The 17,750-nt window shown below is 39.0% G+C and overlaps 1 protein-coding gene across 1 annotated transcript in view; it reads left to right on the top strand.

Annotated features, from left to right (window-relative positions):
* DST (dystonin) overlaps positions 1-17,750 on the top strand; it is a 297,096-nt gene that overhangs the window by 209,211 nt on the left and 70,135 nt on the right. Inside the window, 9 exon segments of the mRNA XM_065681484.1 lie at positions 115-281; positions 822-978; positions 1,237-1,363; positions 3,479-3,541; positions 4,502-4,737; positions 6,369-6,498; positions 7,987-8,186; positions 9,609-10,104; positions 11,046-12,520. Of these exon segments, the coding sequence (XP_065537556.1) occupies positions 115-281; positions 822-978; positions 1,237-1,363; positions 3,479-3,541; positions 4,502-4,737; positions 6,369-6,498; positions 7,987-8,186; positions 9,609-10,104; positions 11,046-12,520 (3,051 nt within the window).

Genomic DNA, 17,750 nt, shown 5'->3' on the forward strand with positions numbered 1-17,750 from the left:
TAATGAATAAGGCATGCTTGTTTCCCAACTTCAGTTGGTTAGCTAAAATCAAGAATTCAGTTTTGAACAAGTGATTGTAAAGTCTAATATGAAGAATGTAATTCTATTTTGCAGGAAGCTAGTGTAGAATTGGCACAACATAAGAAGGATCTAGAAGTTTTGCAACAGCTTCTTGAAGAACTTTCATTACGTGCTCTTCCTGGAGATAAAGCATTGGTATTAGAAAAAGTAAATGCTTTGTCAAAGAAGTTCAGGGAGGTAGAGGAGACTGTAAAGGAAAAGTAAGTTGAACAATGAAAGTGTTTCCACTTTGGCTAATAATACGGTGTGCATGTTGTGATGACTGCTGTCTTCTCGTGTGCAATCTCAAGAGATTGCAGTTAAACACTTAGTAAGAGAGCTTTCTAATGTAAAAACAAAACAAGATTCTATTTGGAAATGCCTCTGTAGTTAGTCTCTCTGGTTCAAGAGCTCTAATGTGGGCTGTGAAGACAAGTGCTGTTTAAATTTTGTGACATCAACTGGAGCCCTGTCAGTCCCAAGAAAACCCTACTTCCCCTTTTCTCTGATAGAAAACAAATTGCTGCTTGTGCAAAGTGCTTTAGAGTACTGTTTGGAATCAGGCTGCTGGAGAAATTATTAGAGCTTCCATATAAACTTCCTGTACAGCAGGACTAGATTTTCCACATTCTGCTCATATCCATAAAATTAGCTTTTGTGACTCTTTGAATTTGGGAATAGCAATATCAAATTGATAATATCTGTTGGGTTGATTATCAGAAGGAACATTGTCATTCCTTTAATTGTCTTTAATTTTCTAGAGAAGAGGATGTATCATCTTGTCAGAAGCAAATGGATAATTTTGAGCTCCTTGTAGAATCATTAAAGAAATGGATAAAAGAGACAACAGAACGAATTCCAGCAGCACAACCCTCTCTGAACACAGAGGAATTAAAGAAACCTTTGGAAGATACATTGGTAAGACATTGTAGAGGGAAAGTGAGATACAGCTGAAGGAAATAATAGGGCATCTGTTACTAACAGACTTAAGTTGTAAGCAGTCACAGTGATTGGGACAAGAGAGCTTGCTGTCTGCGTTTACATTCCCATTTCATTCGCATGTTTGGATATACTTCAGGTGATTCCCTGGTAGCAAGGTTGTTTCTTTCTCTGTACTAAATCTTTTAAGTCTGAAATCAGTTTTGTAATGAACAAATTACTGTCTTTCTTAACCAGAATTTAAAAGATGAATGGACATCTAAAGCCCCTGAACTGCAGAAAATGAATAGCAGAGGAACATTGCTGTGTAATCTAATTACTGCTGTGACATCTCCTGCCAAACTGAGAGCAGTTGCAAAGTCAGGTATGCGCCTTCACCTCATTCCAGAAAACTTCTGATGGTGAGAAACAGACTTACTGTGAGTAGTGTTCAGTGCTTCACATACCCACAAGTAGGAGAAATACAAACCCTGCTTTTGTAAACAGTGCACACCATTGCTGCCACAGAGGTACCTCCTTAATGGCCACAAGGCTATTCTCTGTGACACCAAAGAAGCATATAAAGGTTTACAGAGTCATGGACTTTTTGATAGAAGGGTGATGAGGACATGTTTTATCCAAAAAGTGAGCCTACTCATCCTGATACAATAGCATAATTAATGCCAGTTAATGATCTCATGGAAACAACAGCATGAAAGGAAATCAGCTCCGTATCTCAGCATGACTTTTCTGGGCCAAAATGTATTTCCAGTCTGGAGCTTCAGCTAAATCCTTTTTACTGGTAATCTGATTTTATAGACAGCAAATCCATTTCCATGATTTTCTGTACTCTACTGTTTAAATGTTAATTTGTTTTACATAAACCAGTAATTCTGCCAAGTATCATTCAAGCCATAGTTCAAGGCATGTGGTACCTAAGGTGTTTTAATGGCCATAAGCGCATTTTCAGTCAGTTCTTGAGCTAGGTCTGGAAACAAACTCAAGTGTGTTGGCCTTCACTGGTCATCTGCAAAAGACTGGGACAGTAGGGACTGCCGGAGGATACCTATTTGGCAAGAGTAGAACACTTTCTGAGATCTCTTTGTGGTAACTGTCTCTGGTTTCATTCTTCTTTGAATTTTAAGTAAAAAACATTTGAAGAACATTTTGGAATCTTACATGGGATATTTGGCCTCCTTCCTTGGCCCCTTTCTCTACTCCTTTGTATCCAGATAGAAAAATAATAGAATAACTAGCATATGAGAGCAGCTGTAATCCTCCAGATGAGACTGTATTTGCCCTCCTGGACAAGAGTTGTACTGTGTATCACTTAATCACAGTTATAAATATTGGAGTCCAGCTAACAGAGCATGAAGATTTACAAGGTTCTGGCTGGGGCCTGTTACTTCTCTTACCTGGTTTGTTTTCTCTTGCCATCCTCCAGCTGCCACTAATGTGGTCCTCACTGTCCAGCTGGTACTGTGGGGTGGATGCCTTTTCCAAGGCAACCATTAATCTTTCTCTGTCAGTTGCTCATCTGGGAATACATATATGCAGGGGAGCAGGAAGGGATTCTCCTTGCCGCTCTCTGTAGCTTGACCATTTGCCCCAGCTCTGTGGTCTGATAGCGTTTTACAAAGCCCATGTAGCCTTGGGTCCAGAGGCTTTGAAATTATGTTTAACTAGTAGGGCTTACCTGGTTGGGTAGCTGCCTCCAAGTGATAGTAATGATGCCACATTGCAATCACTGTCATGTGCTTATGACAAAATAGGGAGATATTTGTCCACCTCATGTCCTTGCACGCCACATCTACATGTCTTCAAAACACTTCCAGGGGTGGTGACTTAGCCAGTTCCCTGGTGGGTACAGGTGTCCTGAGTAAGCAGTGCCTTTGGATGTGATATATGCAATGGCCACTTTTATGCTGCTTTGCTGTGTAATGTTTAGTGCTCTCCTCAGAGTCTCAGTGTTTGCCAGCTAGCCCTTTCACAGGCCATACCCATACCGAAGGCCATATCCAAAGATGGCTGGATAAAATCTTATTCTCAATAGGCACTAGGGAAGAGGTTCCTTTTGGAGAGAAGAAGAAAGCGATGTTATCCATGTGGATGTGATTAGACATCATAGTTAGGGCATAGACCTTTGTCTACTATAGTAATTTATTCAGCAGAGTATTGTGAGAGCTAAGACTGCTTATATATCATGCAGATGTGCATACTTGCATGTGCATCCATGTGCACACCCATCCGCTATGCACATGCTGTGCATATGTGGTACCACTTACATTACTAGATGACTGGAGCAGCTTTAAACATAGAACAACCTTAAAATATTTAAAGGCTAAAAAAAAATACATTTATTACAAGGTTAGCATTCAGATATTTCTTTAATATTATAATGACAGCTATGTGTCACACTGTTTTGAAGAGGAAATGCAGTGCTGGGGTTTTGGTGGGAAAAGGTCCAAGTAAGCATGGGATTTCATCTCTTAATCCACAGGTGGCACAATGTTAAATGGTGATGGAGGAGCTCCAGGAGCTCAGGATTTCCTGAAAAATAAAGGTCAGTAAAAATTTCAGGATGTGATAAAGAAATGTACTTGCCAATTACTGTTAAATGTTTAAGTATATTTTTTAAATATTATACGTAAATCTGCTTGTAGCAGTCACTAGAAGACTGAAAATTCACATTATCATAATGTATGGCAACTATATTGACTAGGGCATGATACTAAAATGAATTGTATAAATACTTACCTTCAGTGTTTTCTTTGAAGACAGATCAAATCTGGCTGTGTTTTCTGAATCAATATGCACTTCTATAAATGTATACAGGGATAGTTGTTTTAATGTAACACATGGCTTTGGAGAAAATTCTAACGTGTGTATGTGGTTTGAAACTTCTTAACACCCGCCAGTGTTCACAACACTCACATACACTGACATACAAAGACACCCATTTTACTTACATTTTTATCACTGTGTGTGACCAACCCTTTTACAGAAACTAAGGAATTGACACAGGCACTTTATATGTGCTTATGCATGCCACGTCCTGAGTCTGCAGTGTCTGCTCTCCTAAACTATAGTCTACTTAATACACCATCTGCCTGCTGTGCTCTCTAGTGATAAAACACATTTCTAATGATATATGAATGGTGAGCAGAAAATAATTGCAGCAGTGTTAGTCTGTTGTGTAACTAACTAAACTGCAGTCCAATATGTTCAACTTTTTGTCACGGAATTGTTGCTTAAAATACTAAAATAGCAATGGGTAGAAAGATTGAAAGGTATTTGTTTACCTGAAACTCTTACAACTAGGAACTTACATTAGATCATTCAGATATAGTGTTACCACTTTTAGAGTGAATTGGAAGTAACTTTTAACATGTTCAGTAACTTCTTATTTGGGGACTATTAGCTATTGTAACTTAGAGCACTGTTTAGAAGTTCTTGAAGACTAAGTTTTGTTTGAAGGGCTTGTAACCTCTAACACAGTCTTTGTGCATCTTTCCTTTTACAGAACTGACAACTGTTCAACAAGCCATGTCTGATGTAAATCACAGTTATGAAGATTTGGGAGTTTTATTGAAGGAAAAGACTTTAGAACTAGAAAGTATGCTTTCAAAAATGCAGAATATTCAAGAAGAGTCCACATCAGTGATGCAGTGGTTGCAGAAAATGGACAAAACTGCATCAGACTGGGAAGCTGCTCCAACTGATAGTGAGATGGTTAAAGCCCAAGTTGAGCAACATAAGGTGCTTTGTGCCTTTAAAAAATACTCTTTCTTGCAGTTACTGGGCAAATTGTAATTGAATAACTTATATCTCAGCCTAGCTTAATGTTGCAGAGGGTATTTAAATGATGCTAGTAAGCATGCCAGTCAGGCTTAGAGCAAATCTGGCAAACTGTGTCAGTGGAGTAAAAGGAGCACTGTGTCAGAGAGGAGTTGTGCAGGTCAGAAAATAATAATTTTGGAGGCCAATTTAAATAGGCGAGGCTGTATTGATTATGCAATAAACTTTTTTGATCTCCTTAGTGGTTTAGAGATATATACCGGGTTGCTTGTAAGACCTGAAGAGCTGTATCTATCCAAAAGCTATTTCTGCAGCTGCTGGTTCACTGACACTCCACAGACCTCACAGTTGCTGCAGCTGTAGTGGCTTATGTCTGTTCCAAGGCAGTGTTTCTCTTCAGCAGCCATGTTATGCTTGTTAAGTTATATAGCTGCACAATAGTCTCCTCCCTGTTTTTTAATTGATAGAAGAAAAGCACTGAATCAGCAGTAAGCTTCAGTCCTGTTTCAGCATTGGAGACATATGCTTTTCTAACAGTGAAGGGAAATGTTTAGACATATAAAGGCTCGTCTGTAAAGGGTAATGTAAGGGATAGAGAAAATTTTTCCTTGCTTGTGATTGTGGATAAACAAGGACAGAATTTGCTTCAGCTGAGGTTCTTCTTTTATATTTGGGGGGGTCACCCTTAAAAAATAAGCTGAACAGCTACCAACTTTCCTCAGACTTTGATTACTTTCAGGCGTAAAACTCAGACTAGATGTGGAAGAAAGCTAGCTCCTTATTTTTCAACAGAGAATGTGCAAAGCTAACATAACCATCTTACCCCTGCTGTAGTAGTAGAGAAGTGTTCACAGTTGGAAAACTGAGTGAGTGCTCAGGCAAACGTCATCCTTCTGAAGCAGCTGGACCTTTTACTAATTTCTAAATCAAGCACAGTTTGTTCAGTGTTTCTTTTAGTAGGTTTTAGATAATTAAAATGCAGCTCCACAGGGCAAGCTTTGTTACTTAAAAATATGTAAGAGCCCTTTGCGAGGCATGTAAGGATTGTTCATTTCTTTCTTCAAGAACAGCATGAATTAGGACTTGCTGGGGCATCTCAGTCACATTAAGCTCTGGTGGTCATTAACTATAGTTCTAGATGAACTACAAGAAGCAGTGTATCTGTGGTAGCAGTACTCCCACTGAGGTAAATGAGGCCACACCATGCTCCTCTCTGCTGGTGCTAGCTCAGTTATTTCTGCTGTGAACTGTACTGTGTGTTTGTCAGTTTGTCTACAAGAAGGGAATCCAAGTATATGTGAATATGATGAGATCTAGTAGATCTTATTTGAATTCTTCTAGTTCTGTTATTTGCTCAAATTAAACAATAATTGTTATTATTACTGTAGTTTAAATGTCAGATTTTCTCTCCCCAAAAGACCCTGACCAGCAACATATGCCATTAGAAAGTGTTTTTAGAGTCATAGCAGAAACGTAGTGTGGAAGTGTTAGATACTTATTATCTTCATGCTTAGCATCTCAGTATTATGGACTTCAAACTTTTCTTCTTTAGTCTTTTATTTATTTACATATTTTATCACTTGAATTTGCAGCTTTTTGAAACTGAATTAAAGCAAAACGCGAATAAAGTGCAGGAACTGAAGGACAAAGTGACAGAGCTGTTGGAGAAGAACCCTGACTCTCCTGAGGCGCCCAAGTGGAGACAAACATTAGATAAAATAGGTACTTCACTAAAGCTGTGTTATAGCTCAGACTGATTTAGAAGTTGGTTCATTCTGAGTTTTTTAATGTATTAGCCGTCACTACTATTTTTAATGTCTTACTCTCTCCTTAATTTTTTGGGAAGTAACTCCCTTTACAAGAGTGTAGATCTGGAGTAATTACACATGTGTCCATGGTTTTGAATTTATACTGCAATTGTGAAAAGCTATAGGCTGATGCCCTGTTTGAGAGGGCTTTATCTTTTTCGAACAGTGTGCAGCTAAAACTCAACTGGTCGGTTTCTGCTTCAGATACATGTTTCATGCAAAGAACTGTTTGAGTTCTTGGTAATGCTCTTTTTCACGCTTTTTTCCTATGCACTGGTGGCTTTTGTAATTTTGTGATATTGGTGGCTTTTTGCCATTTTTTAAAATTGAGTCCCTAAATTTTGCCCTAAAAAATGGAAATTACCATTTTCGGACAATAGATTTTGAGATACTGCTGTGCATAATCATCATGATCGTCTAAAAATTCTTCTTAGGTTTGTAATATTTTAGATAAATCATAGGTCAGTCTTGTTTCATACTGAAAAGCATTTCTATAGCTACACCGAGAATAATCTTAAAGCTGAGAATTTTTCCAACCTCTCCTGTTTGTAAGTGAAATTCTGAAAAGTTTAAGTAGCAGGTAAGGTCTCCAACAGAACTTGAGTAGTGTTGAAAGGGAATTATTATAGAATGAGCAGAGGTCAAAGACAGTGAAGTGGCAAAAAAACCCTGAAAAAACAGGGGTGAAATTCAGGGACAGTGAGACTTACCAAAAGATCAAAGCTGAAGGAGCAAGCACTGACAGTATCACAGAGGAAATAGGGAAGTTACAAGACCATAGATTGGCCTAGGTGTGAACCTAACCTGACAGAGCACTTTTGAAATAGGTGTGCACAGAAGTATTCTCATTGCCTATCACTAGGTATCTGGTTTAGATATCTAAATGAGGCAGTTAATGTCTACAGGCTCTTAATACAGACATTTGAAAGAGGTGTGTGCTCTTTCAGAGGGCTGCTCAGAGTAGAAGCTTAAATTAGGGCTTCTGCTCACCCTTGTAAAGGTGTCTGCTTCTTTTTACTGAATAAGCAGAAAGATTTGTCTATCTAAATCAGGCAGCTAAGTTATAACTGAGTACAGCCCTTTGCTTTTACATCATTTGATACCAACGCCTGAATTTGGTGGTATTTCATTTTGTAATATTCTAATCCCATTTTATTACACGTTGTATATTCATTACTCTAAAAGTTCCATATGTGGCTGTGCTAAACTGCAGACCTTCATCCAAATGTATATGGATCTGACTGTTAAAAGATGTATTTGCCGAGTCACTGCAATAAGGCATCTGGAGTTAATCAGCAAGAAGCCTTATTAGAGAGCTCTGTTTATGTTTCATATCTAGTCTGCTGTCTGACAACCCATCTGCTAGAATGTGCATGCAATATGTTAACATTATTGTTGTTAGATTCCAAATGGAAAGAACTTAATCAAGTTGCATCTGAAAGACAACAAAAATTGGAAGAGTCTTCAAATTACCTGACCCAGTTCCAGACAGCAGAAACTCAGCTAAAACACTGGCTTGTGGAAAAGGAGCTAATGGTCAGTGTGCTGGGACCGCTATCAATTGATCCTAATATGCTCAATACACAAAAGCAACAGGTTCAGGTGAGTAGTGCCAGCATTAATTTTTGATTTAAGTTTTTTCTGCTTTTTTGCTCCTAGTAAAGTACTGATTTGCATCTGGATAGAGTACAGTAAAGTTAGTATGAGACATTACATTTTTTTTATCAGCAAATACCAGCTTAAGTCCTACTTGACTACAGTAATGACAAGAAAAAATTATCGTAAGAGTGAAGAGAGATCAGAACAGCTAAAGGAGATACTGGTCTTCTGATACAGTTTTTTTGGTTTGCCCATACTGTAGTTTCTCTGTAGTCAAATGTAAATGTTCCTTTGAAGTTTTATTAATTTGATTGTGTATGTTACATTTTATGGTCAGCCTTCATGTATAGTTGATGTTGTAGAGTTAGCTTGAGATTTTATTCACTTGATAGTGCTAGTAGCTAACAAAACAATGAAGGCAAGTGAAATGCAGTACTGTGAGTAGATATGGAGCCAAGAGCATGAAAGACTAAAAGTATAACGAAAAAGTGGAATAGTTTACTTACAGAAATACAGCCAACTGCAGACAAAAGAAAGGTGAGAAAAGTGGACAAAGTTGCAGAAACTAGAAATGTTAATTTCAAACATTTATATTGCTGCCAGTTATTTTAAACTGTGATAAGAAACAACATTTTTATTTTGCAAAAATATTATTAAAGCTGGCATATCAATATTGATTAAAATGAAGTGTTTAAAACAAGAACTGTGTGTGAAATGAACTAATACTGTGTGAAAATTACTTCATATTGGTTTGTAAGTGCTTCAAAAGTTTAGACAGCTGGCATAAAACTTGTGTGTATCACTTAACAGTCCTTGACAGTTAAATCTAACTGACTTAGAAAGAAAGGGCTTGGAATGTTGTGTAAAATAAAGGCATGATACTTGTCCCTTCTTGTGCAAGCACTGTGACTTACTGACTAAAAATAAAAAATACTGGGAAGCAGTGACATCAACTTTAAAGTTCTTACAGTGCACATTCAGTCATTTTGTGACTTACTCAAATATCCTCTGTGCTATAATAATACATTGCAGCATAATGTTAGAATATGCTTTCTTTGAAGTTCTATCTGAAGACAAATATTGAAACTGTCTGGGAAGGAAAGCAGTGCTTGATACTAAATAGCAATCATTTTACTTGGTATGGTTACTTAACTACTGTAGTCTTAACAGAATTGTTTACCTGTATCTGCTGATTGAATTTCCATTAGATAATATGTAAATGAACCTGGTTCTTTGATGTGAATGTTTGGAAACAAAAGTTTATGTGTAGGAGATGCAATTATTTCACTGGCTTTTAAACTTGGGGATCGATTACTCAATAAGACAGCCTAGCTACTTCAGATTCCAGAAGATTTTTGTCAGGAGCACTTTGCTTCTATTTTTCCTGAAGTTAAATGCTTTTTTAATTTTTTTCTTTTTTCCCAGATTCTGCTCAAAGAGTTTGACACCAGAAAGCCACAATACGAGCAATTAACTGTGGCTGGTGAAGGGATTCTGAAGAGACCTGGTGAACATCCACCCTCGCATGAAACTGTAAAAGAGCAACTGACAGCTGTGGCACAAAAATGGGACAGCCTGACTGGCCAACTGAGGAACAGATGTGACCGAATTGACCAAGCCATTGTGAAAAGTACAGAGTATCAAAGTCTACTCAGAAGTCTATCTGATAAGCTAAGGGCCTTAGATAGCAAACTAAGCAGCAGCCTGGCTGTGAGTACACAACCTGATGCTGTGAAACAACAGCTGGAAGTTGCTAGAGAAATGAAGGAGGAAATAGAACAGGAAATGAAGAATATAAATGCAGCTCAAGCTCTTTGTGAAGAGCTGTCAACACTGGTTGGAGAAGAGTATTTGAAAGCGGAACTTACAAGACAGCTAGATGGCCTCTTAAAATCATTTAAGGATATTGAACAAAAAGCAGGTTGGTATTTCTTTAAATAGAAATAGTAACTAAGGCATAAACTCAAGCATCACTTTACACAGATGCTGAGTGAGCTGTGTCTAATGTCAGTTCTTTATCAACCCCCAAGCAGTTGTACATTAGAATTTAGGAGAGTGCCGTTATCTTAAAAAGGTAAAAGCAATACTTGGGATCTCTAGTGAACAGTTTGGAAGAAAATCTGAAGCACAATAGCAGGGCTGCTTTTTTCATCTCTTCCTTCAGGTTCATTCTTCACTGAATCAGAATACTAAAAGAGGATTCTGTTCATTGAGCTACCTAACTGCGTAGGGGCAGAGTGTAAGCCAAAATCATAATTTTGGGGCAAGGATCAGTTAAAGGATTAGTGAAATGCAGTGGTAATTGTATAAAACTGCCTGTGACAGAAGAAGACTGGTAATAGAAAGCTTTCCCTGTGAACAGAAGAACTGAGCAAGTAATACACTGCAAGCAGTATTGTACTTTGTTCTCCCTAACAGCCTCAGTTTTAGCTTTTCAATTTCCTCTGGTCACAAGGAACTTCAAAGGATCTCCCTAAGAACATGTATTGCCTGCAGGCCATGAATTAGACACTGTTAGGCTAGATTACGTCATATTCCCTCTGCTTACACTTCATAAGACCATGAAACATGACTCTCTGGTTTTTACCCCTGAAGTCTGCCTGGACACGATTTGTTTAGGCACAGACTGGCTAAACTGACCTCATTGGATTCGTGTCCAAATGCCTTCACTGCTCTGCTGTAGTCTGTCCCTTGCAAGAAACTTAGTTGACTTGGTTATCTTCCAGTCGAACACCACGTACTAAGGACCAGCTTTCCTTACATTAATGGTCATTCATGATAGAATCAATATTAATTATTCTTTCTTCACTGAGTACTAGCAGGTTCTGAGAATGAACCTCTGTGCTGTCTTCTCTTTTGTAGATAACCATGTTCAGCAGCTTCAGTCAGCATATGCCACTTCTCATCAGTTCCAGCAAATGTCTAAGGACTTTCAGGCTTGGTTAGGCAAAAAGAAAGAAGAGCTGAACCAGGCTCGTCCTGTGTCTGCCAAACTTGATACCTTGCAATCACTAATTGAAGAACAGAAAGATTTTAAGAAGACTATGACCAATCAGATTAGTTCATATGAAAGAATTGTTGCAGAAGGAGAACGTATCTTACAGAAGACTCAAGGAGCCGACAAAGCAGCATTACAATCCCAAATTGCTACACTCAGAAGTAACTGGGATGAAATTAATAAGCAGGTAAAAGAAAGACAAGATAAATTAACAGATTGTCTGGAGAAAGCCCTGAAATACAAGCACCATGTTGAAATTTTGCAGCCATGGATAGAGAAGTGCCAAAGCAACCTGAGTGTTTTAAAAGTTGGCATAAACCCTGTTGAAATAGAGAATTCTATAGTTCAGGTGAGGGCCTGGCAAAAGGACCTGGATAAACACCATGGGACAGTGGAGCTATTAAACAATACTGCTGAAAATTTGCTCAGTGCAAGTGAAACAGATAAAGAAATTGTTCAGGAGGAAACTAAGGTGCTGAATCAGAAAGTAAATGTGGTCACAGACCAGTTACATAAGAAGAGAGAGTGCTTGGAAAATATGGCACAAAGGCTGAAAGAATTTCAGGAATCATCCAGGGAAACTGAAAAACAACTTAAAAGCGCCAAAGAACATCTGGAAGCTCACGACTCACTTGGACCTCAGTCATTCAGTAACAAACACCTGACAATGATGCAGGCCCAGCAGAAAGCCCTGCAGGCTTTAAAGCCTCATGTTGATTTAGCAAAAAAGCTTGCCCAGGATCTGGTGGTAGAAGCATCTGATTCAGCAGGTGTTACTGACCTTTTGCTCCAGGCTGAATCTTTGGAACGAGAATACACTGCTGTGAGCCAGCAGGTTGAAGATAGGTGCTCGTTCTTGGAGACAAAGCTTCAGGGAATTGGCCATTTTCAAAACAGCATCCGAGAGATGTTCTCTCAGTTTGCAGAGTTTGATGATGAACTTGATAGCATGGCTGCAGTGGGGAGAGATCTCAAGGTACTGCAATCACAGAGAGAGGACATAAAATGTTTCCTGAAAAAGCTGGAAGATCTTATCTTGAGTACTGAAAATGCTAATAAAAACTGTAAAATTATGCTAGCCACAGAAGCTGAAGCTTCTCCTGATCTTGTTGGTATAAAAAGAGACTTGGAAGCTTTAAATAAACAGTGCAACAAGTTACTAGACAGAGCAAAATCCAGGCAAAATCAAGTGGAGGGTACTATTGGCCGTGTGGAGGAGTTTTACAGTAAGCTAAAAGAATTTTCCAGTCTGCTTCGGAGAGCTGAAGAGCATGAAGAGTCACAAGGTCCTGTTGGAATGGAAACAGAGACTATCAATCAGCAATTGAATACATTCAAGGTAGGAAAATTTCTTTCTTACCGCTACAAAGTATTCTACCACAGTGCAATTTCATTAAATGTCATTGTGAAAGGAATTGGTTAAGTACAGACCTTAAAGGAGTCTTGTTTCACAGCAGTCAGTTCTACCTGTATGTTTTTAATCTGTTTTAAATGGGGTATCTTCTTGTGCTCCAGAGAAGCCTTCCTTCGCTATGGCTTAGACATTGGAAACCTTGCATCCCAGCTCACAGGTCCTGCCTCCAGTTGCCTCTTAATCTCCCCTCACTATCTTGTTTCCTTATGCAATCCATGTGCCATTATTGTTTTTGAGAACTGCATATCGTCTCTGCTCTGAAGTCCATGTATTACACAAAGTTCTTCTTCACTGTGGTGTGAGTTCTGGACTCCAGTGTTCACATACCAGCCTTTATTCACTTCTCTCATCTGAGTAGTATGGTTTTTTTTCACATGGGTATAGGCTTCAGCATTTGTAGGTGTAAGACCTTTTGCCGTTTTCTGTTCTAATACACTGGCCAGTCTTATCTCACTGAATCCCACCCTTACCCAGAAATACCCTAATAAGAAGAAAGCAGGTAAAATAAGCCCCCTTTTATATTGGGAGTTTACCGTAGCTTACCCAAAATACACTTTGGAGCTTCTGTGTGTAGCTTTTTTAATATGCCAGTTAGCAATCTTTGTCCAGATCAGAAAAATCCATTGCAGTGATAGTGTGTTAATTGTGCTTTGGTACTGAAATGAAATAGATACTTGTTTAGTTTAGGTTACAATAAATGAATTTCCAGTGCTCACTGGAAAGATTTATAAATCCTACAGTTGTAAGCAGTGTTTAAAAAAGATCATAAATCTTCTAATGGCTATATAGTAGCACTGAATATTTTGTGCTGCTTTAGTTTTGTTTCAGTCTAATATTGATTTAAATGTTTGTAAGACTTGTACATTAGTTCACAATTAATCATAAAAGCAAACCTTCATAACAGGATTTAATAAACTGTGCTGTTAAAAAGATGACCCTGGACAAATGTCATTACATGCTTGGCCCAACAGAGGGTGCATTTTGCTTGGGTAAATTAAACCACATTAGAAAGGAGAAATAAAACTGCAAAGTTTAATCTGGGAATTTCCAATGCAAGTTACTGTGAGTTGCTATGATCTTTCAGAATGCATAAATAGAGACAAAAATCTTGAACAAATAGTTACACTATGAGAAGATTCCATTAGACTGTGAGGATTAAAATTGTGTGCCAGTCTGTCCTAACAAGTCTATCTTGATTTAAAAGAGAAACAAATGGCTTTTATTTTTTTTTTTTATATGGTTAGTAAAATGCTTTGGATATTGGAAAACAGCAAAAGCTCCTGCTGTGGTTGCTCTTGCTTACACTGACCGTACAGGATTTCAGTTGTAGGCAATTTGTGATCTCTTAACCACGTTCACTGCATTTTCAAACATTAGTTGCAGCTTCAGGTCTTTGTGTGTCTATGTGTGTGTTTGTATATATATAGCTATCTTTTTTTGGCTACCAAGAACAATGCTTTTAGGGGGAAGCAATCCGAAGCGCCAACAGTAGAAGAATCCAGTTCCCTGGGCATTGTCTCAGTGTTGTACTTCATTAGGGCATTGGAAAAGATGCAGCAATTCCACAGTTCAGGAGTGAGAGACTTCTCTGGTCTGTGCAGACCTGTGGGGAGACAGTGTCCAAAACATAGAACCAAAGAGCTTGTATGTTAAACCCAAAAAAAATCTGAAGAAGTGTAAAGGAGAACAGTGGTACTGTCATGTTTATATCCAGAAGGCTACTCCGGGATTTTATTTATATTAGACATTTATGAGCTTAGAAATGTGTTCTGCTTGAAGCGACTATTATAGGCCATGCTTTTGCTTATGAGTGAAAACACAATGACATTAAACAGGAGGTGAAAAACGATGAAAAGGTGAAGGGGTTGTTTGAATAAGCGATGAGCAAATGCAGGAATAAAGAAGCAAAAGGCGAGCCTTTGAAGAAATGAAATGGGAAGACCAAGAATGGAAAATTTTACTACGTGAAGGTGATTAGGTGGCAAAGGGATGCTTTGAGCAGGAGGATCAGGGTCAATGATTACTCCTAATATTCAGTGTGAGTGCTGCTGGGGCACAGGAAAATTACAGTTGGTAATGTAGCTCTTCATATTCCTTACCCTCCCAGACAGCAATTTCACCTGAGGCAGCAAACTGTAGGGAGTCTGGCTCCCACAAATCCTGCTCCACTCGTGGTGTATTTGCTCACGTTTGTGCACGTACGCAAACACAACCTGAAAATGTGGCTGTGGCCACAAAACCACAGTCTGGCTCCTTACAACTTTAGCTTCTGCGGTCAAGTACAATCAACTTCTGTTCCTCACGAGTAAAGCAAAAGAATTGCTTTCTTGGTAGATAGATTTATTCACATGAAATCTTCATTCTCTTCAGGAAAAGATCGTGTGTAATGGGCCAAAGGTGGTTTTTGTGGTTTGACCAATTTTTATGTACAAAGAGTTAGAGCTTTGTGAGTCTTCTTGGCATGACATTAAAATGTATAGTTATTAAAAAAAAAAAAAAAAAAAAAACAAAAACAAAAACCCAAAAGAGGCTTTGAGTTGTATTTTATATATATTTATTAAAATGTATATATACATATACATACTTGTTTTATTTATATTCCTTCTTTGTAATCTACTTACTCTGCTTTGTATAGAGTGTTAAACTGAAAGTACTGTCAGTGTCAAACTATACTTATTTACAATGCAGATATAAAAGATGCTTTCTGTAGATGAAAATCTGCAGCGGAATCCATTTGAAAAGGTACAACCATGACTCTTACTTCACAAAGAAGTCCAGGAAGAGAATAATCAACTTGAGAATTTGTCTCAATTAATATAAATTAATTACAAATTAACTCAGGTGTTTTGATCTCCACACACACACACACATACACACACCCCAGTCTGTATGCAATGCATGGATTGGTACTCGAAGCTTCAGTAAATTAGGTAAATTAGTATTGAGGTACACTGAGTTTGCCACCGTTCTTCAAAAGCAAAACACAAAAGAATTGTGCAGATGGGCTGAACCGAATGCCTTGGGTATGGGTAGCCACACAGTGCTTGGGATGTTTGCAGTAGGAGTAGTATCTACAGCTAGTTTCTCTTTGAAACAGAGAAAGAAAAACCCCAGAAGTTGAATTACGTTACTTCAAACTTTGCACAGCTCTTTGTACTGCTATTACAAGACGTTCTTCTTAGTAAAACCAGGATGGCAGTGTTACAGCTTTCATCAGGGTATAGTTCATTTGATTTTGCTTTTATTTTCGGAACAAAGGGAGATGTAGTCATTAGAGGTTGCCTTCTAATTGGACTTTATGGGAATTTTTAGCTAGCCTGAGTATTCCTGCCAATGAGCTTGAGCTAAGATTTTAATTGGCTTATGTTACAGAATCATAGAATTGTTCAGGTTGGAAAAGACCTTTAATATCATCAAGTCCAACTGTTAACCTAGCACTGCCAAGTCCAGCACTAACCCGTGTTTGTAAGCACCACATCTAGACGTCTTATGTTAGTTATGTAAAGTGTGTCTGTCCTCTGATTTTAACTTTGAAGGCAGATAATATTGAAAGAATAATCTTTCTCTTTATGATCAATAAGAAACTAAAAGTGTTGCATTTCCCATGCACTGATCTACAAGCCCTGGAATAAGATACTAACCTGCCTGGGATTTAATACAGTTAAGTCTGTGTTGAAAAGCGAAAGTGAAATAAGCAACTGTTTCAACCTTTTTTTGGAGTGTTGCATCCGAAAGTCCCTGATGCGCCATATAGAAGTCTTCAGTAGATAACGGTGAAAATGGTAAAATATTTTTTAAATGCTAATAAAATAATTTTGCTGTTGAACAAATACAGACCACTTTCGGTTATATACTTGCCCTATACATGGTGCAGCATTCCTTGAATTCAGTAAGGATCTGTTTGTGGGTGTTTTGGGTGAGAAGAACCACAGGTGACAGCACCTCAAAAAATGTGTTTTTTCACCTTTACCATTATAGTATATATTCTGAACTACAGAATCCAGAGGTGAGTATCATTTGGCCGTATTTTTTATGTAATATCTGCTTACCAGAGAAGAGGAAAAGATAATTTGTCTCCTGCACTTTCAGTATTTAGACTTAAGTATTTGGATATGTAGCTGGCTGTGTATCACATCAATCAATAAACATGAAGTGTGGTATGTTTGTATTTCTTGCATACAGTGTATCCTGCTGGTTGCTTAATGGGGAAAGCTCCAGCTGATTGTCGTTAATGCCATGTTAAGTTTTAGCTCTAAGTGCCATATGCTGTCCTTAGGCTGAGGTCTGAATTGCCACTACATCTGATGGCCACTGTCACACAGGCAGTGCAGGTCTTTGGTGGTTAGGGGTATGGTTTCTGCTGGAGCCGAGCAGCTTGGTCATGACAGCTTCTGTACTGTTGGTGACCTGTGAGTTACCCAACCTTTCACCTGCATGATTATGAGCTAGAGTTGTAGGTGCAAAGTGTATTTAAAAGATGTAAATGTCCAAAACCTGAACCTTTGTGCTGTTAGGCTGGTTTTGTGCTGCTCTAAGTTCCATAAAAAAAGAGATGCTTTCCAAATGTAATACTTGTTTCCAACATGTTAATGTTTCTTTCGGTGGGATCTAGGGGTTGGCTTGGCACTGAGATGTTGGCTGTCCCGTCAGACAATGCCACCCTAAGCTGTTGCCAAGGGGCCAGGAGCCGCATTGAAGACAGTCACAACTGGGCTGAATGACTGTCTTTGCATGTCGAGTGGAGTAATATGTAGCCATTCTGATCACTAAAGATGAGTCTGAGGGATGTTTTTAAAATGTTGCACAGATAAACTTTTAATTTCAGAGTGGAAGCATCTGTTTAGATGACAGCTTTATGAGGTGGGGAAATGGGGTGCAGAGAGTGGCCCAAAGCAGCGCTTTGTGTTGTTACCAGACTTTGTCTCAGGGACGCGTGCCGGCCTGAGCGGTGCGGTGCGAGCCGCGGTCGGGGCCTCCCCGGCTGGGAGCTGCCCCCCGCGGCGCTCAGCAGTGGGCTGAGGCTGGCCGGCCGCCGCTGCCCCGCCCAGCCCCGCCGCACGGCGCCGGCAGAGCCGCCGGAGGTGGAGGTGCGAGCAGCAAGGGCGCGGGGCGCCGAGGCGCAAAGCAGGAGGAGGACGGGCGGGTGGGCGGCCGG

Source organism: Lathamus discolor, chromosome 5, assembly GCF_037157495.1.
Source record: "Lathamus discolor isolate bLatDis1 chromosome 5, bLatDis1.hap1, whole genome shotgun sequence".
Classification (NCBI taxonomy): Eukaryota; Metazoa; Chordata; class Aves; order Psittaciformes; family Psittacidae; genus Lathamus; species Lathamus discolor.